The sequence below is a fragment of the Neopelma chrysocephalum genome, unplaced genomic scaffold, assembly GCF_003984885.1.
Source record: "Neopelma chrysocephalum unplaced genomic scaffold, ASM398488v2 Primary Assembly neopelma1_25, whole genome shotgun sequence".
Lineage (NCBI taxonomy): Eukaryota > Metazoa > Chordata > Aves > Passeriformes > Pipridae > Neopelma > Neopelma chrysocephalum.
Window position 1 is genome coordinate 39,703,132 of NW_020897694.1, and position 23,323 is coordinate 39,726,454.

At 36.6% G+C, this 23,323-nt stretch overlaps 1 protein-coding gene across 1 annotated transcript; it reads right to left on the reverse strand.

Annotated features, from left to right (window-relative positions):
* Positions 1-1,966: 1,966 nt before the first annotated feature.
* On the reverse strand, positions 1,967-22,193 carry CDC16 (cell division cycle 16). The gene is made up of 18 exons (XM_027675023.1): positions 22,057-22,193; positions 21,099-21,153; positions 20,087-20,184; positions 19,523-19,561; positions 18,572-18,712; positions 16,585-16,744; positions 15,839-15,933; positions 15,098-15,231; positions 13,980-14,059; positions 12,338-12,387; positions 11,604-11,677; positions 9,566-9,691; positions 8,664-8,816; positions 8,002-8,065; positions 6,257-6,318; positions 4,066-4,201; positions 3,387-3,477; positions 1,967-2,256 (listed from the first exon to the last, which is right to left on the reverse strand). Exons 1-18 carry the CDS (start codon positions 22,102-22,104, stop codon positions 1,991-1,993), a joined length of 1,872 nt encoding a protein of 623 aa, XP_027530824.1. The 5' UTR covers positions 22,105-22,193; the 3' UTR covers positions 1,967-1,990.
* Between the last annotated feature and the right edge of the window lie 1,130 nt (positions 22,194-23,323).

Below are 23,323 nucleotides of genomic sequence, written 5' to 3' on the forward strand. Positions count from 1 at the left end.
GACAGAACAAGAGCAGATCAAAACATTGAACAGAAGAGAAATGAGGAGAGAGAAACTTTCCCTAAAGTTCTGTCTGAGACACACATCAGAAAACACAAGCTCTAACCTAACTGTAGCTGCCTAAAGGACTGGGAGCCAAGCCAAGCCAAGCCATATCAAGAATTTCTCTAACATCCAGAAATGTTGCTCATGATGTAGGGCACTTTGCATACATTTCTTTCTAGGTAACTTTTAATACAAATAAATGAAGGCTAGCAAAAGCCAGCCCCAAAACCTCTAGCAGATACATGTCAAGGCACAGTGTCATGATATGCTGCCTTTACAGCAATGCCCATTCTCGCTATTCCATCTGTTTCTTCCCATTCCTACCATTCTGCCCCACTGATGACAAGTAACACACCAGTGGCTTGCTCTCTTTGAACCTGAGAATTGATCAGATCTAGAAAATGTTTTAAAATGCCGGTCCAGTTCCCTGATTTCATTCACATCATCACCAAACAAACATTTCTACTACCACAGCTGAGGAAGCAGCACAGGGGTAAGTAGATTCCTACAGGCAAGGAGGAATACTATAAACCTGTATTGCCATCACAGCCAACATACCATCAGATCGTAACTGGACAGTGCAGGAAGAAATATCAACTTTTATCAATCTTTAAAGCTATTTGTCAATGAAAATAGTAGTAACATAGAAAAAAGGAAACAATGCAAGATTTATATCCATGTCTGACAGTAAGGCCTGATTTGCTAGAAGACTGTTTTTCCAACTTCCATGTAGAAATTGCCACAATGTCTTAGTAGAAAACTAGATTCACATATGCTGGATTAAAAATAATAATGTTCTAGAGAAAAAGGAGTTTGGCTCTTTGAGAATCTATTGGGAATATCCTTCTGGCTGCTCTGTGTGCAACAACAAGCCTTTGATGTAACTTTATAAGTGATATGGCCCTGGTTACAATCATTCAGGTTACATAAGCACAGATGTAAAAATAACCATCAAAAGATTCTTTAAAGGATGAGACCTGCCTAATAGAGTAGCTGTTGAGACACACTCATTATAAAGGCTTCAAGAGTGTCCAGGAAAAACCCCCAGTTTACCTCAAAGAAGTCAACTGAGCCACACACAAACTACCAGGTTCCAAAAGAAAATAAATTTCTCTGTATGAACTTTTTTGCCAGCCACAATGAAGGAGAAAGACCTGATGGTGGCCAGGAGATGCATATGCTTCCTAAATGATTAATTTTCCCAACACTCTCCTTGGATACTTTTCCACTTAAGACTCATGGCTCATCCCATATTTTTCAGGAGAACGTGTGTGAAGTACTTTAGAACTAGGAAGTAAAACATTTTTGTTCACCTTACTTTCTCGCATCTAAGAATACAGGATTGGTATAGAATGCAGACTCGATGCAGACCCTAATCCCTATGTTTCAACGTATGGAAGGGAAACTTGGGCACCTCCAATTCCCTCCGTGAAGCCATAGCAGAATTTCCACTGTCCCTGGGACAGAACCAGACTTCTCTACACTCCTGTGTTGGTGCTCATATGAAAGCAATGGGATCGCCTAGACCCAACCAGATTTCAACAGTGAGAGTGTGTGCAATTGCTGTTAAAACAGAGACTCCTCCACGAGCTTTTCTGCACTCAATACCCTTGAATTTTAAAGTGCAGTAGTGTCTAAAACCTGAACTCATGTTCAGTAATGCACGGACATGTGCAAAATAGCCAATACCCTGTATACTACAGTACTATGTATATGGCCTGCATCGATGCAATGAAGTCTTCTGGATCCAGATGGGGATTCATGAGAGTGCTATCAGGAAAGGAATATTTATAAAGTAGAAACTATAAAACTCCCAGTGTTAAGTACATAGTCATTTGAATTCATATAAAAAATAGCAAATTCTTGAAAGTTTAACACCAAAACAAAAATGCTAAAACAAACATACTACACTTAGACAAAATGAACTCTCTACCAGTATTTATGGTCACGTACTATGGTCTGACATTGACGTTTCTAACATCATATCACTTTCATTCATTTCAATCTCAAATGTTTCTTCCAGTGGGCGACTGGTATCTGTACTTTTCCTTTGATTTGATGTCTCTAATGTTACTATGCCACTTTCATCCAGAGTTTGTCTTTCTATGTCGAATTCTCTGAAATCCCAAGGAGGTGAAATTATGTTCTTTAATGTCTTCACTGTGTGTACATCAAAGTCATAACATCTTAATTTGTCTTTGATCTCTGTTCCTAGGAAAACAGACAAACCATTAGTTTATTCCAAATGAACACTCCCAAAAACATCTCTCAAAGAAACTGTTATCCAGAAACTACTATAATCCTTTGCTTTCAGACCATCAGGGAACTGTTGCTGTTTAATGACTGAAGATGAATAGAGTTGTTCTGAAAAAATCCAGCAGCCTCCTTTTTGAAAAAAGCATAATAGAAGAAGCACAACTCAGATTCAAAAGTCTGTTATGAGACGTAATTGCCAATTCCCTTCCCAATTCTCCAAGGGGCTTTTTTTCTTGTTTAAGTTACACACAGCTTGGTTTGTATTAATGCATATCACATGGCTGCATGGTTCTTCCAGATGTATTAAATGACTACATATGGAGAAAGACAATATTGAGAAGAAACATCTGCTTCAATTGTGCAAAAAATCTGCTGGAAAAGCAGTAGAGCACATAGATGGCTTTTAAGGCTTCAGCCTTCTTAACATGCTTGACAGAACATCAACTGTGTTGACTACAGATAAAACACTAAGTTCAATGAAGCAGACATCTGTCACTATAAAAGTTGTGGGGGAGGGGGCAGAAAACTTTCACAGAAAATTTAAAACTATGGCAATATAACGTATTACAATTATGAAGCCCTTTATCTGGTTACCATATGTAAAGCTGTATTTTTGGAGTCAGAAGAATTTATCCTGTCTCCACAGAGCCAAGTTTTAACATGGTGAAAATGCCTTGCTCTACAGCAGCATTAGCACTAGTGCTCTGATTTCCTAACTCTATACCTCTATTTTATTTTTTTCCTTATTCCCTTTGGTGTCTAAGCTGCCACAAATCAACATTTTCTATAAAAGAAATCATCAAAACCTTCAATGATAAATTGTTTCCTTTCTTTATGCTGGTAAGAATTTACTGTCATGATGCTCACAAAAAACAGTGGTCATCTGCACATCTGCAATTTCTGTTAAATTCTGCATCATTTAGCCATTAAAAAAACAGCAAAAAAATCCAAACAAAAAAATCCAAACAAAGGCATACTCTGCTTTGTAAGTTGATGAGGTAGTGGTAGACAGTCTTTCTTGACATAGGAATAACACTCCTCTCAAAGGACTCGATGATTAAGAGTCACGTAGGTTAAAGACTTACCAATGTAGGCTTCAGAATCACCAATGTACATTTCTATGCAGTGTCCAAGCATTGTGACTGAAAATGTGTCATCCCTCCTGAGACCAAGGGCCTATTAAAAAAACAGTGAAAAGTATTTAGTAGCAAATAAAACAGTAGCAAATTTACATCTTAAATCTGCAATAGTTCAGTTTGTTATTTTGTTGTTCCACAGTGCTATCTGAGCATAGTCTTCACTCTAAAAGCAAAACATTGCACAACTCAAATAACACCATCACATGAACTGTCTGAAGCAGCAAGCAAGCAAAGCACTGAAGCAAAACCAGAAAAGGATATAAATACAGACAGAGAAGCATTCAAAAATCATGAGATATAACATATGTTGCTGTTTACTTACTGTAAAATTTCTCCTTTAAGGCATGGGTTGGAAGTATTTGAAATTACTTCAGCTGCATGACAAGCTTATGTACATGAAATGTAAACTGCAATAATGACAGTCAAAGTTTGCCAAAGTGGCCATTTTTTAACCTAATCAGTAGAAAACTTCAGAAGCTATTTTTTAAAAAAATTAAGATTATAAAATAAACAGTAATTTGGAGGCTGGGAAAAATGCTAGTTCTCTGTTCCAAACCTAAACCAGAATGAAAGAGGTAAATTAGAGAATCTGTGACCAGCACTTTAATTGAAGGCAGTTACGTACCGTATGAAAATAGTCGATTGCGCTTTCAAAGTTGCCCATTAAGCTGTGTATGTAGCCAATGGCAGAGTAAGTAGAAGCATTCTGAGGAATTAATACTAGAGCCTGGCGATGGTATTCCAGTGCTTCTTCATACTTCCTGTTAGGGTTAAATACAGAAGATTGATTAGTAAGTGGAACACAATTGTGCCAGAACTTAAAAATTATTGCTTTATACTCTGAACATAACAGAATGTACAAAAGACTCATAGATATTGACAATTTTCTTCCTCAGTGTAATTGAGAAATCATTGTTCTCCTTACGTAGCAAAACAGCTGCCTACAGGAGGCCCCATTTGGAGATGATCTTAGCCATTTGATATGGTAAATTGCTTTACATGCTTAATGCTGCTCATTGTAACATTGGCTTGCTTTCTGTAGCTTTCATTTGCCCCCCAGGGGGAGCGATGGAGCAATACGAGACTAAATCATGCAACATTCAAACTGAGAAAAGCTCTCTGGGCAGAAATTTCAGAAGCCTGTGCTGCATAGACTGGTACTCTTGTCAATACTTGGCTATACTCTCTATCAAAAAAGGAGGTTTACACATACCCATAATTTCTTTCAAATACCAGTCACCTTTTCTTTGAAAATTATCTATTAATTAGACTGATTTTTACATTTGTTATTTTATAAAACAAGGATTAAATGTACACTATGACATCACTCTGAGAAATTAAATTGTCACATTTGACATCCCAGTTCCACATTGTTAAAAAGAAAGACAGCAGTTGCCTACTCACAACAAATTTTAATGACTATAGTGATAATGAAATTATGTAAACAGCAACACATGAAGTTGTTAGAGGGCATCAAGTAACAATCGAGGCAGAAAAATTATGCAACTGTTTGCTTGCTGCACAACCCTTTCATGATTGCAATTTTATTTTCACTCATAGTATTCACATGTCCAATTGACTACCACTATATTTTAATATGCTGCTTTCAAATTACAACCCCTTAATATTAGTGAGTAGTCATATCTCCAGTAAGTTGTTTCATAATAGCCATATCATGTATTAAAAGCTCTACTAAATTAGTTATTACATAATTTTTAAGTTTTCAAAGCATATGTAGAGGTGCCTAAATTCTCAACTTGATTTTCTTGAAAGATGGTTTACAATGATGCAAAAATATATTAGGTTTGATTTCTGAACCTGAACAAATACTACAATGCAAGTTGTACAAAGAGTGATGTAAGCAGTTACTAACTTACTGTAGAAATTAAAAAAAAAAAGACAAAAGTAATCATAAACAAAACAAGTATTTGAAAAAACCCTGCAATTATACTCATGAACAGATTCCAGAAGCAGTGCCTTTTGTTTGATCTTGGCACAAGGAGTAACTATTATACGTTCTTATTTTATAATGAAAATGAAGACTAATTGGCAATTCGAGCACAAAGCAATTACTACCAAAGCCAAAGCAGAAGTACAACTTTCATCTACCATAATCACATTCTCATTAGCAGCTTTGAAAAAAAATTACAGTATACACCAACTGGGCGATTAAAACCGTGACACTAAAAAAAGAGCAACAAATATGGCATTGATCGAATAAAAGAAAACACTGGTTAAAGTCAGATTAAGGTAATTAATGAGAAAACATGTCTCTGTGTTAAAACTGTTAAAGTTTGCACAGGTACTTTGCACTTTTGCTGTTCATGGAATGGAAATATAAAATGAAATAGTTTTGTTCTAAAAAAACATAAAGTAATATTTCCTTGCTGTGTTAATGTGACTAAATATTTCACTTCAATAAGGAAAAGTAAGTACTAAACCAAGCAATTAATTGGCACAAAACCACCTTTATGTTAATTAAATCAGTGGACATATTCTAATATATGAGGACTGAGACAGCAGACAGCTAAAATTCACACCCATACAAAGATCTAAAAGCCTATGATCAAATCTCTATCTAATAAGAATCAATAATTAAGGATAGGCTTTTATATTAAGGACTTTAACTTGTGTGTGGTAAACAGGATATAAGGGGCGATTAATGTATTTACATTCATAAGCTGATTTAGAGTATCATCTTCTTATAGGGTATTTCTACACTGTTCTCATGTGGTAGATAATCTTGATATAAATGAGAGAGAAAGCACATTTTTGCAGCATTACAGAAAAATGCAGCTCCAGTAGTCTCTGCTTACTTGAGTTTTCTGCAGACATGTCCTAAGTTGTTCAATAAAGGCTCCCACTTATCAACTGTCACCTGCAAAATAATGCAGCAATTCAAATAACTGCAGCTCCTCAGACTATAACTAAATTTGTCTACTTTAAAAAACCCCCAAACATACAAATGAATAAGGCATTTTATTTATGACCAAGAAAAATATCAGGAACATTTTAAATTCTTTACAAAACACACATTTAAACCCCAAACCTTTATTCAATAACTCATTTTTCTATTTTATCCATTCCCCAAAGCCAATTAAAACTTGGGTGCAAACCAAATAGAACTTGTTTTCTACTTAACTAAAAAGACTCTTAGCTAGGAGCACCAAAGACCCGCTCAAATTAGGTATTTGTAAAACAATCATGAATACTGAAGGTCTTTTTGCTGTCTTCTCCATGGTCTCACTTCATCTGCTCTACATAAATTAGCTCATTTATGAGGAACACAGAAGACAATCTGAGCCAACAAAATCCTTAAAATGCTTTTCACTGAAATTAAAAATAAATTGAGCTTTTGCATTATGAATTTGTGATTTATAATAATATAATACTATCTTCTGAATCTCTACTTATTTTAGGTGTTTCCCACACTAATTCTAAATATTCATTTGTGTGTTTACAGATTGCTGGTATTTAGTACTTCTCATAAACATGAAAAATGCCACATAGAAAAGAATTTATGCATACACATAAATTTGAGTCTGGTCTACAAACCTTATGGCATTTCCATGAACAACATTACAGCTTTAACTAAAACAAAACAAGCCCATTCATATATTGGTGAGCATATAAATTAGTAGCTGCGCAGTTTGTTTTAGTAAATATGTGCCTTGTCCACATGAAGATTTTTAGTTCTTCAGCACTTTCCACTTTATAGTTTACTGTGCTCTAGAAGCAATTTCCTTATATTGATAGGAGACGATTTGTTAACACAGTAGCATGAGGTGATGTCCTCATTAACTAAATTTAAGCTAAAAATTCAGAAAACCTATCTTAAAATTCACAAGAAGTCTGTCACAAGGTGGTACTGTTTTCATTAAGGCATCTTGAGTTTCTCTAGACAAGATGATATCATACAAATAACCATTACTGCCAATAGGTACACATTTATTTGTACTCCAGCGTGAGGAATCAGGGTTGTAATGGTCAACTTTTGATTCACAAAAGCACCTGAACTACATTTCCCAACAAACCTTCTGCTAGTGATTATTTTGGTTAGTTTCAGGAAAGTTAGTTAAGCATCCCTGAACGCATTCCTAGTCAGTGTCTCTATCTGGGAGAAAGAAAACAAATCTAAACCTACAGGATTATGACCCCACAAAAGTGGAAGTCATTCAAGAAATAGCTCATACTTAAGGTAGCAGAAAGCATCGTCATATGTGTACCCAGCTCCACCCTCAGTCAAGAGCAATTGTTCTTCTAAGACCCAGGTCTGAGAATAAGACCTGGATTTCACTCCCCAGTCAGTGCTTATTTTTCTTTTAATTTCATACAGAAAAATACTTTTTGTCTTTTCCTGTAGCACTGAAGATGATATATGACAATTCTCCTCTAAAAACCCAACACACACAATTACAAGGAGATGGTCCAAGTTTTAAAGTCAAATTTATATTGTATTGCTTTTAACTCAAAATAAGAACAACATAAATTGTCACAAGACATTATAGAATTTGCTAGAGTTTTACAGATTTATAATCCTGTATGTTAGTAGGAAAAATACCTCATTTCCAATAGCTTTGATTTTTTCCAGTGCATCAAGGAACCACTTTTCTGCAGTCTTCCAGCTAAGAATTGAGGGGGTAGGGAGAAAGAAAAGTAAATTAGTGAAGAGTTTTCATTAGCAGTATGAGAAAACTATATTACAAGGAAGAGTTCTCTGACATTATTTCATTGTATGAATGGAATTAGATGTAAAACACAGTCATTTACACTTGGCTATATTTTGCATTGTGGTCCTAAGAAGTAACAAGACAAAGTTTAAAAACTCAGAATCAAACCAAGTATATTGACTAAACACTTCATAGAACTGTTAGGTTTTTTTCCAGAATATATTTGGAACTTCCTGAGCTGACAAAATGTTTTGCTGTACAAAATTTTATAGCATGTGTGCAGACAGATGCCTTCAGGCATGCAACTACATAATGACTGGCACATGGAAGGTAATATTCATCTTTGCATGCTCCTCAAGCATTAAATTCTGTCTTTGTTCAATCTTAAACAAGAAGAACAATGTAGAAAGCAAAGGTTTAGGGTAAACACCATCTAGACTAGAACCAAAAGACACTATAGCTCAAAGTAAGTACTTAAGTAGATATACTGACACATTACACTTCAGAATAATTCATGTTTAGGATAGTATTTAATCATATTTTGCAAGCTTACTCTCCATTTTGAAATGCTACCACTCCGACTTCATGCATAACAAAAGGATCTTCAGGTGCAATGCTTAAAGCTTGGCTGAAAAACCGTTCAGCTAACTTGGAGTTGTTGGTCAAACCGTATTCCAGTCCAATGTAGAGCATCGGCAAATGACACCTAAAAAACCCATAAAACAAATTGCGTGTTTGTTTTTGTGTCATTACCAGGAATGGAGTTGCAAACTATAAAGAAATGCCAATTGTGTTTGCATATGTTTATGTACAACCAAGTAAAAGCTGATTTAAATGGACTATTAACCTAAAGGGAAGTTTGAAAGATTTTACATCCCTGTAAGTTATTGACAAGAATTTAAACTCTAATACATGACTATAACCTGCTCTGGAATTACATGTATTTTCTCAGTGCTTAAGTTAGTTCTGAGGGTTTTTTCTCTAGTTTCCTTCGTACGTTTAATTTACAAATAGAATATGGAAGAAGCAATAATTAAAGAGATTACATCTACCAATAACCACACTCAAATACAACAGTTTTATATGCAATATTACATTAGTCCATGACTCATTTTACAACCTTCTCCCACAGCATGAAAGAGCTGTTTAAGATATTACTATACAGCAGTGGATGACCTGGTGTAACAACCATGATTCACAAATTTCATAGAACTGTCAGGTAGAACATAGATTACTTAAATATAAATCTTGACTTTAGAACTTACAAAATCACAACAGCAATCACAAATAATGCAGCTAAATGCAGATAATTAAATTATTTTTTTGTTGTTGTTGTTCTCTAACAGATAACTATTGCAAATGTATTGCTTCCACATATTGTTTCAAGGGATATAAGTCAATATTGTACACTATCTATGGATATGGATATTCCCGAATATGACATTTTTTACATACCCTTTCATGAGCTGTGCAGCTGTGAAATAGGCAGCCATTGCTTGGTCGTGCTCACTCTCAACTGCAAATGAATGCCCATATGCTATCCATGCAGGTCCATAGGTTCGCTCAAGTGTAGTAGCTTTGCTAAAACACAAGCAAACACACCTGAAATTAAATTTCACCTGCTTCAGATGACTGCTTAGATAGCAATGCTGTGTCACAAAGTTAGGTATCTGTTAAGAAATCACCTGTAATGACCAAGGGTAAACAAAGTTAATTTTAAAAGTTCAAACTCTTTAGCACTTAGAAGTTCACATACTGTCATGAATTCATTATTGTATTATTTCTACTACTGTTCATGGACAGCAGAATTATTTGATATTATTGAACATAAACAGTTATATAGTAGGCAAATTGAATAAAATACAAAAAACATTAGTAGTGACTCATAATGTATTGCAAAATCCTAGCTATAAATTTGAAAATAAGTATATTCTAAAAAAATCTAAGTTTCACAAGCAGGATATGAAAATACCAAATGAACACTTAGGTTGAATTGCGTGTTGAAATTTTGCTATATAATTGTTCTAGCCTTGAAGACGACAAGTATTTGTCACACCACAGGCCATGCATCAGGGAAGTACGTCACTCAAGTCTCAAGCTGAAAACTGCAACCTGAGCATCAGGACTGCACTCTAGAGTCTTTACAGAAAGATGGACTTGACAGGAACATTAGGAAGCTGTATAGATTATTTTCTGAGTCTGAAGGCAAGGGCATTCGTAACTAAACAGCTCATGACAAATGTGCCCCGTCTTTTCTTAAAAGCTTCTGACATGGAGATCCTACATGCTCCACAAGTAATCTATTCTATTGCTTACCTATCCTTAAACGCTTCATTTTTTTTCCTAACATTTAATCTAAATTTTGTTTGCCACAGTTAAACTCACTATTTCTCATCACAGCTCCTAGAGAATGGTGTGTTCTCTGTCTCCTGGGACAAAATTTCACATACTCAGACACTTGCATTTTGCCACCCATGACATACTTGGGTATTCAAGTGTGTCTTTGAGTTTCTTTTCTGAAAACCACTGCATAGCCCACACTTGTCCCAGCCTTGTTAGCTGTACACTATCATTCTTCTCCCAGAAATTTAAGCCTCTTGTTACAATTTCACTTTTACCAGACCTCTTGTTCTTATTGCCAGAACTACTCTGAATTCTGATGTTTTGTTTGTGGTTTTTTTTTTGTTTGGTTTTCTCTTCAACACATCTATAGACCCTTTCTTTCTGGCTAAGGATGCTTATAGATTTAAAGATGGTTTTTATTTCACCACCAAAACCACCTATGTCACTCAGGAAAGCTTCTTGAAGAACTTCACATTGATACTTGTCAGGAATTTAAACAGTTTACTCATAATAATCAGGCATTTAAAAAGTCTAAATAACTAACTCATCTTTACCTTTATTGTCTATAAAGGTCTCAAGAAGAAAAATGAAAGTCTTACAGGTTGATTTATGCCTTCTCAGTTTAAGCTTACAGCACCAAAACAAATGCCCTACTTCACAGCAAATTCCTGCTCTCCAGTGCTGATATTCACTACATATACAGGAGACCTACAGGAAAGAGCATTGACCAAACTTAAAAAGTCCACAGTTGCTTGTGCACAGAAAAAAGTAGACAGCCAAGTGTCAGAATTTTCTATCTAATTCTTTCCTTTCAGATATGAAACCTGAGCCCGGGAGAATGCCTGAATGTCCTCAAACTAAGGACTGAGGCCTGATTACCTAGCTGTAGTTAGCTTGGCAGCATGAGTGAATGCAGGGACTACACTGCCCATAACAGCCAGGTGACTGCCAAAAGAGATGCCGCATCAGTCTCCATCATTTTTAAAGTATCTAGATGGATGAAATCTAAATTGCCATATCAAAAAAATGGTGGCAACAAAAGGAATATTTCACTAGTAACCAGTTTAATGAGGGTTCTGTTTACGAGCTTGCAAACAATCACAAACATTAAATATTTATTTAGCAAATGAGCAACAGGAAAAAAAATTACCTGAGATATCTTCTAGCATGTTCATTTTTGTGGCCAACCATGAGATAGTAGCATCCTACTGCAAACCATGACACCTACACATTAAAATCAAAACAGAATATTATTAGATATATCACAGTCATTTTAGTGAAACATCAAAAGAGAGGAACGGATAATAGAGAAGTCAGGAACATTTGCACTGAAATCACAGTCAACTCTTCAAATTATTTGATGATACATGCTGGCATGTAACTCTTTAACTGGGGCTTGTTCAGCTCTCAAAGAGAAAGCTAAGTGGAAAGCTGTCTTCAATTATCTAATGATAAGGAATACAGAAGACAGAGCCAGACTCTCACATGGGTGCAGTGACAGGATGGGAAGCAATGAGTAGAAGTTGCAACATGAGAAATTCAGATTGAGTCAAAGAAAACTAATTTTCACTGTGAAGGTGATCAAACCCTGAAAAAGGTTTCTCAGAGACGCGTAGATTTTTATTACTGCAGCATATGTTTTAAATTTTTATTCAAAGTTAGTAACTCACACTGAATACCTTTTACAGATACTTTGTTTTAAAAAAAGAACCTTGGTATAAGAAAATTACAATGCATAGAAAATAAAAAGAAGTGAACCATTTTTACAACCTTCATCCAGAAACAGATTTTGAATTCTGTTGCTCAAACTGACTATTACATTACACCTTGTACACGCTTTCACCTAAAAAAACTACTAGGCAATGAAGGCTTAGAACAACTTACAGGATTATTTGGGTACAAGTCCACCAGTTTGTGAGAAAGATAGAAAAGCTCTACACATAGTGGAAAGAAACAAGAAAAGAAAATTAAAACATGGTAAAACATTAAGATGTTTCAAGTCTTTCAGCTTTCCATACAAAATATCCAGAACATTCAACATTATTAATTCACAAGTAAACAAAAATATTTTCTGTTCAGTGGTAATGCTTCAAACTGCCTCAAAAGAGATTTGGTTTTGCAATTAACTAAAAAAAACCCAACCAAAACAACCCATAAGTATTCACGGCACACAAATAAGCAGCTATGCTTCCCACCCCTTAAGAATTCTGCAACAACTTAGGTCATTAACATACATTAAAATAAATGCCTGTAGTATTACACTTGAATGTACCTTGTCAAGGTAAAACACTATTGAACTTTCTACATCTAAAAGGTATAACATACTGGCTAGATCCATTTCAAAGTAGAGTCCTGTGCATTAATATGCTGAAAATAGGACAAAAGCAAATAAATTATTATATTACTTAGAATAATTCTAAGTGATTACTTTTCTAATAAAAATAATAATTCTACTTATTGGAATAACTTAATACAGATTTTCTGACAATAGCTGCAGTAATCAGATACAGGGTAACAATTCTATTGCCTATATGGTTTCAAAAGAAATAGCATTATGGTACGTAAAATTTCTATTTCTTCAGAGCACAGTGCTCTTAAACTGATGAGACTGTCCTAGAGCACTTTGCATCAATTCTCAGCTCCAGAAAAATCAAATATTAAAACAGGCTTAAAAAATACCAACTTATTTACAAAATGCTTCTTGAGGCAGACTTAGAAGAACAAGCAGATCACTAGCCTGACTTTCAGATGTAGTTAACTGTAAAATAACTGAGAAGTACATTCACTAATCACCAAGAAATGCTAGTACTCCTAATGACCTATTTGCATACATATAATGCACCATCCTCTGAGAGCCTGCACTGGTATGAGCTCTATTTATTGTATTTTCCATTTGGTTTTAAAGACATTCAAGCTTTGATTTGGATGTTTATATGCAGCCTGAAATAAGAAAAAGCCATCCCAGCTGCAAATAAGCTATTATGGTAATTCCAACAAAGGTGTTGCATGATTATTAACTTGTTTGAACTAAACAGGCCTTCACAACAGCGAGGCAAGGAGAGTCTAGAATTTTTTCTAACACAGGATAAGCATGTCCACCTAAGCATACACAACTGCTGAAGAATTCTTTCTGGTTTAAATTAATATAATTTATTTTTCAGCAGAAAAAGTACACCCAGATACTCTACAAAGATCACCTCAAAACAGAAATCAAAACACAGGAATGGGGGAGTGTAGCTCACTGTCCTCCTGGCTACATAGTCCAGTGGTTAAGAGACACTGACACTCATGATCATGAATGAATAAAGACTCTTTGCACAACTACTTCCCCCCGAATCCCGCTGTCAGCTCTGAAATTCCCTTCTTTTCCAGTTACCACTGTTTTCTTGAAACTGCAAGTAGGAAGAAAAATATATGTAATGTTTCAAATGGTACATAAGGGGGTTACTTGGCATCTTTAATTCTTTATTAAAATTGAGGCTTTACAGTATTCTGTTGACTCATATTAAAATGTTGGATTTCTTACCATTTGCTTTATTAAGCTCCACAAGTGTCCCTATATGTACAGGTAAACAATTTGCATGGAAGGGATCTTTTTCCATAACTCTAAAAGAAAAAATTAAAACAAAATCTGCAATGCACATTTCAAAAAATTTAATGTGTTATATGCAAGCTGCCTTTATAGTACGTAATGTTCCAGTTAATTACCACTTTAGGCAAAGAAAACTATTTGTGACTAGGAGGTAACTATTAATGGCATAATAAAGACTCTCTTCAGACCAGAAAAATAACAATTAATTTAGCTTAACAAAAGAGGAAAACAGAAAATTCTGTCAAGCTGAATATACAATTAGAAAATCAGAATACAATGCACTTTTATTTGCAGGTCACTTCAAATTTAACTACCAGACAGCAAGCAACAACATTTCTCTTCATCTTTTCCATATATATTGACAGCAACTTTCAAGCAATAGTCCTCAACTTCCTGAGCTTAGCACTAGGCAGTATGCCTTAGGAATCAGATTTTGCTCGGTTGTAGAATTTTGTTTCCTGTGGCATTCAGAAACGCAACCACATGTTCAGATTTACAGTAGCTGAGAAGCAAACGAGGGTGGTGTTCTGACCCTTCTGACAACTGAGCAGCAGTGTATGCCCAGGCTATATAACAACTGATACACTCGGCCCATCAAAATTAGAAATAACATGCTAACTTTTAAAATTAATAATATATTATTATTAATGACATCATAACTCTTAATCAGCCGGAGAAATCATACTTCCTAACTAACCAACTGATTAAAACCTGCTCATTACAAAGACCAAACAAGAAGTAGGTAGAGAGCAAACAAAACTGAAGGTGCCAGAGAAAGGAAGAGGATGGATGAAGGGAAGTGCAGCACAGTGCTGATTAAATGGAGTTTTGCTTTGGATACTTCTGGTACATATTATAAAAATAATGTGTCTTGCCAGACACAAGCTACACATTTTAAATACCTGAAACATATATAACATATATTCTGAAATACATATCAAACTGTTATGTATGTCAATCCATTGAACAACAATATTGGCTATAAGTCCAAGCAAAATTATTACACTTCAGATATGAGGAAAAAAACCCTAAAAGTTGCTTTGTATACTTACACTGAAGTAAGTTTGTAACACATTTTGAAATCACAGTTATAATAATGTCTTTCAGCTAAGGATACCACCACATCTAGGTTTTCTTGAAGACCATCTACTGATTCAGGAATCAGTGTTTCACTGGGCTTATTATACTGAAAGAGAAAAGAAACATCACGTGAAACAAAAACCAATCTAAAAATCACATGATCTAAATATTAATATTTTTAGTGCTAAAAGAATATTTAAGAAGCATTAAAGTTCTTAAAATTTAAATTTTTAAACTGAAAGTCCATAAAACAGGTATTTGGTAAAATGCTTCTTTACAATGTACTTGAAAGCTCATTTAGAACATGAAAGATGTTTGCCAGGGTCAATATCTTAAGTGTAGGCTGTAGAAGTTAATAATGAGCAATACATAGTTGGTTTTCAGTACTCTCACATTATCTTTGGAAAAAAGAAAGTCTGGAATGATGTTGCTATATCGAGTATACTGACATTTTGTCTACATTATTAATGCTCTTTTTCTTCGCATAGAAGTTTCTCGAGAAATAAAGTCTAAAAAACATAAATCAGAATTTCAAGTTGTCACCACACCTGAAAACAAGTGATATCTACTGTATTAAAAATTTTAAAATAGCCAAAAATTACAAAGCCTTCATTTATTTCAATGTTCACAATAAATGGGATACAAGAAAATTTACACCCAAAGTCAAGACTTTCAATCAATTCTCCATCTTTTTAGTAAGTTTGGGGATTTACCTTTTTCAATTTATTCTCAAATAAAAAGTGAAGCAATTCCTGCTCTTCTTCTGTACATTGTCTACTAAGAGGTAGAGATTCAAGAAGTTCTTTTTCTAGAGGAATTAAAAACAATTGAAGTGGTCATATTACAGAATAAACAGCAAGATACAACATTTTAAGAACTTAAGAGATGCAAAGAATTTTATGCTGCTCATCCCAACTACAAGGAAGATAACAGCACTGATACACTGAAACAGATAATACTACTAATGATGGAAATTAAGGATTGGATTCTCAGTTTTTCCTTCTACACTGTTAAATAAAATTTAATGAAGATAACACACCACTGTTTTCATGTACTCTACATGTCAAATTTTATCACTCAGAATGCTCTGTTAACCAATGCCTGCTATAACTAAGCAAACACCAGTAGGGTTTCATGGATTCAAAGCTATGAAGTTGAGAATACAGGTAAAAACATTGTTTAGGCTGGACAAAGGGCATGAGAGCTTCCAGAGCTCACAAACAGGAATGCTGGGCTACTTTGTTTCTTTCAGCTCTTAGCACTGCAAGACTGAAAAAGAAAAGTTCAAATGCAAATTTGCACAGATCGTAATTTTCACTCATTTCATACATTTTCTATTATTTGAATTATTATTTTGAAGTCTGCTATTTGTCTTATGGCTTTAATTTTTATCTAGGAAAACATATATTGGGAAAGCAGGTAAATTTTACTTGTACTTGAGAAATACTTCTATCCAAACCTTCTTGTGCTGTCAGCATATGGTGTGACGTTAAAAGATCAAATGCTTCAAAGCAGTAAACATCAAGCTTCAAGGCCTCTTTGTAGCTGTAAGTTGCCAGGGCTCTATTATCCAAAGCATCATAGATCTTCCCTCGCAAAAGGCATATAGAGCTCTTGATCTGGTGGAAAAGCAGGACTGGAAGTCAGAGACTGAATCAATGTTTACCATTTGGTTTTGAGCACAAATCAAATGGGCTACCTGGAAAGTAAAAAGCATTTCATGCATGATAGAACCTGGTTTTCTAGTGCTGTTTTTAAATAAAAAAATGTTTCTGCTATCTCAAAAAATTTCAAAAGAATGCTCTGTCAGGTTATCTAACAAACACATGCTTGAAATAAGCAATAGAAGGATAGAGTTTATCTTTTCTACTTCTGGCATCCAGCTCTCTGATACTGAGTTGTAAGCTAATTATACTCACAGAGAAACTATCACTTCTAAAAGCAATTCTTTGTTGACCATTAAACCACATATTTCATGCAAGACATGAAAAAGGTCAAATCTGTGGACTCAACTCTTCTTAGCAGAAACATATATCCCTCCTTTCAATCCAAAACAAAAATGTTCCAGAAATTAAAGCAGTGAAAGATTATTATTAGCACAGTTGTGCTAAAATGTCTAGTAACTAACATGTTCTTTCAAAATTCCCTAGATCTGTATTCAGTACAGTCAGAAGGCCACAGAAGTGCCAGCAAAAGAGAAGGTTAGCACATTATCCATCTCTATCACCAGACTAAACAGACAGACTCTCTGAGTTCCCGCATCAGAAACAGAGCAGCTGCATCAACAACAAATAAACCTCAGGAGACTTTTAAAGTAGTAACACTGTAACCAGCTCAGAGATCAGTCACTCAGTCTGTAGCGTCTGTGCAAACTAGGGAGAAGTTTGAGCTAATATTTCTTGTGGCAGTACCCATTTCAGTAGTTCTCTCCTTTGGCAAACCAAACCCATTCTCTTCCTAGTGAACTGCATTATCACAAGCATTTCTGAAGGTAAAGACTGACAAAGTCGAGTTTTTTGGCTGGATTACTTTTCAGTCAAAAGAGTTTCCCAATTTACTTTAATAATCAGCCAATGAAACACCAGGGCCAGAGTATCGTGAAACAGGGAGCAAGAATAAACAGCCAAAGCTGAGACTTCTTCCTTTGCTTGTAGTGGTAGTTTAAATACTCCCAACAAATAGATGCACCACAGTCATGTAGTCTAAGCTACTTCTCCTTAGAAACCGTTATATCAGCATTCAAAATCAGTCCACATCAACAATTTAACTCACTTCGCTACTTCAGTCTTACAGGGAAAACATCACCTATCAATCATCTTCACTGTAGTGTCAGCTAATAAATTTCAATTTGTAACTCTGAAACTGAAGACTCTTCACAGACCATTCAGCCAACATGTGGTACCAATCCATTTTAACTGCCTGCCTATGCAGGATTTTCTCACTGAGCTTCAAAAACTTCACCTTTACATCCCATAGTTTTCAGAAGTGTGATCAAAAATGTTCCACTGAGAATAACACTTGAGTGATTATGAAGTATTTCATTAAAAATAACCAGAGGAGAAGAAAACTTGCTTTGTTATCTCAGAACCTGCAGCCCAGTTGAAAGAAAGGTTAGCTCACATTATCAAGATTGAAATTGCAGCACAGAGATAAAAGACTGTAAAAACCAATGCTAGATCATGAAGTTCCTGCAAAGTGTCTGCAAATAATTTATGGGAAGTTGTCAAAGAGCACTCTTTATTTTTGCAAACCAAGTTACTTCCATACAGGAAGTTAACACATGACCTGTGACTGAAAAGAGAATAATTCAGCATTTTTAAAAATTATGTTATCTGAAAAAGGAAGCTTAAAACGCACTTTCAGATTCAACAGCTGTAAAGTCACTTTCTAACTTCACACATTTTTTTCTCAGTTATAAAAATATTTGTTTAAATACTGTCACTTACAGAGGATTGTGACATCTCCCAGTCTGTGGTAGAATCTTTCAATCCGCTTTCATCCTTCAAGTACTTTTCAAAAAGTCGTTTGTTGATTGGCTCCTCCATATCAAGAATATCCAGGGCCTGTTGATGCTCTTTTGCAGCATACTAACCAAACATGTACATGTAAAAAACAAGGTTGGGTTTTGAATAATCTGTACATAAAGCAACAATAAACACAGCATCATGTTTCAAAGGCACAGATTGTAACAACCAGTTTTAATTTTATCAGCACGTTTTTCATGCATGCATATACTTAATTGGCCATATGTCATTTTATAATTGCAGTCAACTGTTTTACTGGTCACTTATAATATGCAAAAAAAAATATAAAATGAGCACCTCCAGAAAAATCTATTATTCAGCATTATGCAGTCAGAGAAATGGATATGCTCCTAAAAACAATTAACACAAGCTTTAATAAACTACCATCATCTTATTCTATAAGCTGTACATTATTCTATGTCTACATTTAATCTACCAATTGATTCAGCTGTCTCTGTGAAAGCACCGCATTTCACTATTTATGTATCCCATTTTATACAGATGCATAAAGCTATTAACTATAGTTATACGACCATAAATCACATCTCTTGTGGTCAGATTACAACCAACCAATCAAAAATGAAAACATGAAGACATGAGACAAAAAAGGTTCATGTTCTTCCCCCTCAAAATATTAGAGGAGTATTTCCTGGAAAAAAAGTCAGTTGGATTTCTTCAGAGTAGTACCAGAATGGATACCACAGTAATCAAATACACCGCAAGTTAAAGAATGAAATCAACTGTCACAAAATTTAAACCTGCTATTCCAGTGAATATAAACGTCTACATTGCCTTTCAGGTACCTAATCTTCCCAAGATGTGTCTTTTATTTAATTTGGTTTGTTTCGAATAGTGGTTAAAATGTGTACTCACATGACATCTAGCTGCAAGGTAGCGACACGCTTCATATAACTGAAAGAGAAGTTTCATACATAACAGTTACAAAGAGAAAGCATGTTTGCTTACACTGCTAGACTCCGTTTTGCTCTCTCTTTTTTCACTTCTATGGCCTCTTCACCCCTTTTGCCACCAAAAGTCTTTCCTGACCAACATGACTAAGTCTGTAACATTTTCTCTACTACTAAACTCTCAAAGGACATTTAATTCACTGTTGCCTTCCCCACTCATTATCAGAGTGGAAGGACAATTGAAACAATTACATCTGAAGTTGCACTCCACCTTCCCATACCTACTGCAGTTACATCCTTGGACCCCTTCTCTTTTCTGGGACCCTATCTGGGGAAACACTTTCAATCTGACCAATATAAAGGGGGCCATATAACCTACATCATGCAGGGCCATATAAACTATATCATGCAGGTTTTTTAAATTACTTTTCCCATAAATGTTATCCTCTGATCGAAGAAGTCCCTGTGGTTAGCAGCAGAGGTTTAAAAGAGGGCTAACATTAGTAATTCTTTGACTAAAATGACTTACCTTATCCAACTTACGTGATCGAAGGGCATGTGCTGCCCTGTGATACTGAGCTGTTAGGTAAAGACATTGGGCCAACCAGTAAATATCTTGTGGTTCCTCTAAAATAAAAGAACAAATTATAAACCATTAAATTACAATATATCTTTAAACACTTTCATAAAGAATATTCAATTTTGCTTCACTAGAGAAGTAGTTTTTCCCTATTCCAGCATTCTAATGAGTTATAAAGTTTTATTTTTATATATAAATATGTATAAACAACTCATCTACTATTGAGAGACTAAAATGAAAAAATAATCAGATTTTAACTTTGAAGACATCAGATAGTGCACTGGACAGTGAATACAAAGAATGTCATTCTAGAGGTTTGACATGAGAAGGAGACAGTGATACAATGATACAGATCTAAAAAAAGCAGCAGTTACAAGTTACCCTGCCCTTGGACACAGGGCAGAAAAAAAACCAATCCAAAATTGTCTTTCTCAAAAAAAAAGATCAGTGGGTACCTATGAACAATGAAAGCACTAGCCTTCTGCAGCTTGATGTTACGATTAAGGACAGCTTAGTACCCTCCTACTTTATTGGCAACCAAAGGCTTTGTGGGATCAAGCCCCCAGAATCATTTTAAGTGTAACTGGCCCATGGCCACAGACAGACATTGGCAACCAGCATCATCTCCCTCTGTAAACCTGCAGTCTACTTGTCACCTAGGACAATCATGAGTCCTGCAGGAAACCAGCATGGTCTCTTGTATCTTTTGCTTTTTTCCTTTTTGATTCTTAAGGTAGGCAAACCTTAAGGTTTCACCAAACATTAATTTTAGCACAAAGTTCAAAAGGGAAGGAAGATGAGCTCTGCTCTATTTGGAAAAATACCATTCCAAAGATCACAAAAAAGGACTTACACCAAACTCAGAACTACAAGATTTATCCAATTATTTATTACAAAACCTTCAAAACAGAACACTATCAGAAAGAAGTTAATAAAAACAAAGATTAAAGTAACCACTTACCATGAGAGAGTGAAGCTACTTTGTCGGCCCAAAACAGGGCACTTTGATACTGCTGCTGTAAAAGCATGACAAAAATAATTAGTATTCTTTTGGTGTTAGTTTCCCTGGATTATTTTGACCATTCCTGGTTGCTCAAAGCCCCATGCAACCTGGCCTTGAACACTTTCAGGGATGGGGCATCCACAACTTTTCTCAGCAACCTGTCCCAGTGCCTCACCTCCCTCACAGTAAAGAATTTTTTCCCAATATATCATATAAACGTACGCTCTTTTATTTTGAATCCATTCCCCCTTGCAATGATCATATAACCATTAAGTTTGGAAAAGACCTCCGAGATCAAGTCCAACCGCTGACTGAACTCCACTGTGACAATTAAACAACGTGGCCAAGTGCCACGTCCGCTCAGTTTTTGAACACTCCCAGGTTTGGTGACTCCATCACTTTCCCTGGGGAGCCTGTTCCGATGCTTAACCACGGTTTCAGTGAAGCGATTTTTTTTTTTCTAATATCCAAACTGAGCCTCCCCTGGTGCAACCTCGGGCCGTCTCCTACCCCAGGTAAGCCCGGCACAGCTTGCACAACCCGGCGGGGCGAGATCCTGAAAATATGCCTTCGTTTCATAGCTACTCTACAGCCGGCTGTCCTCTTCCCCCTCCTCCTACTCCACGCGAGGAAGGCACCAGGAAAACCCACCAGGAGGCCCCGGCTCCCACTGGAGACCGCACAGGCGGCGCTTCCGGCCCGCCGCACCCCTCTCCCACTGCCACTCCCTCCCCTTCCAGGGAAAATGGGGCATAATTACAAAATTAGCACCCTCTCCGCCGCCGCAGAGCCCGGCACCGCTGCTCGCCCCGCCCCAGTCTCTCTCCCCGCGGGAGCCGCGCCGAGAGCGCCTTTTCCTCGGGGAAAGCCCGCGGGCCCGCCGCCCCTTGCCCCGCTGCCCCCGCCGGGCGCTTACCTGGTCGATGTAGTGCCGCACGCGCTTCCTGAGCCGCTCCAGGTTCATCCTCACTCCTGTGCTGTCCCTGGATCGGGATCCCGGAGCCGCAGAGGGACCACGGGCCGCCCGCCGGTGCAGCGCCCAAACCCGCCCCTCGCCTGCCTTCCCTCCCTCCCGCCCGGAAACAGCGCCCCGAGCGCGGCGTTCCGGAGGAGGGGACATCCCCCCCCGCGCGGGCCGCTGGCCTCACACCCCGGTCAATAAATTAATTCTGAGACTTTTCTCTGCAGTTCATCCCCCGACAAATTTATTCTGAGGGGCCTCTTCGCAGTTTCGAAGTGAAGAACTGTCTCTGCCAGGTTCCCAGCAGGCTTGAGGTGAAAATATTCCCTCAGGACTTAGCAGCGATGGTGGATGGTGTGCCAGGAGGTTTCCTATGAGTCCTGCATCACCCAGTCATTTTTGGTACCACACAGATTAGGAAATCATTTTCCACTGCTGAAACGTGTCAGCTCTCACTACTGAAAGCCAAGTAACATAAACCATTAAGTTGCCTGATTTGAAGTAATTCGGGTGCCAGGCAATACACCTTGGAGCAGGTGTGCCTGGGACAAGGAGAGCAATCACCTGGGTTTGCTTGGATGAAGAAGGAAGAGCTGTGTCACGGTTACAGTGTGGAGAAGGCCACAAAGGTGGCAGGTGGTCAGAAGCAGACTCTGTTTGAGAGAAATGGATCCATGTGCCCTCTCTTGATCTATCTGCAGTAGCTGCACTTTGGTGGTAAACCTCTTTGATTTTAGTGATTTCCTCCAGTTATTAGTTAGGTCAGCTTTTTGCCTCACACTATATCACTCTTTAGGGGCTGATTCTTCTCTGAGCTGTTGAGTGTGTGTGCTGCAGATGGCAGATACTTGTTTTATGCCTGCAGTAGCACATAGATTTATTTTTCTTTTTTTCCCTTGACTGCATTTGTTTGTCTGCTCCTTTTTCATGTTTTGGTAACCAAAGCATTTTACTTGGAGGAAAGCAAAATCCTTGTTCATCTTTCCATTAGAACACATAATCAAGAGACTAATCCTTTTGATAGTGGTTTCTTTAGCACCAAGAGTCCTATCTAGGGGGCTTCATCATAATTTTCAACTTCCCTAAAGATGCTTTTCAGGTGTACAAATAGTTTCCATGGCAGGATGCAATCAAGCTTTTATACCTTCAACTTTCTGAAACTTGTGTATTATTATGACTGCTACCAATCCACTCATTGTATTTGTTGGTCTAAAAACTCTTT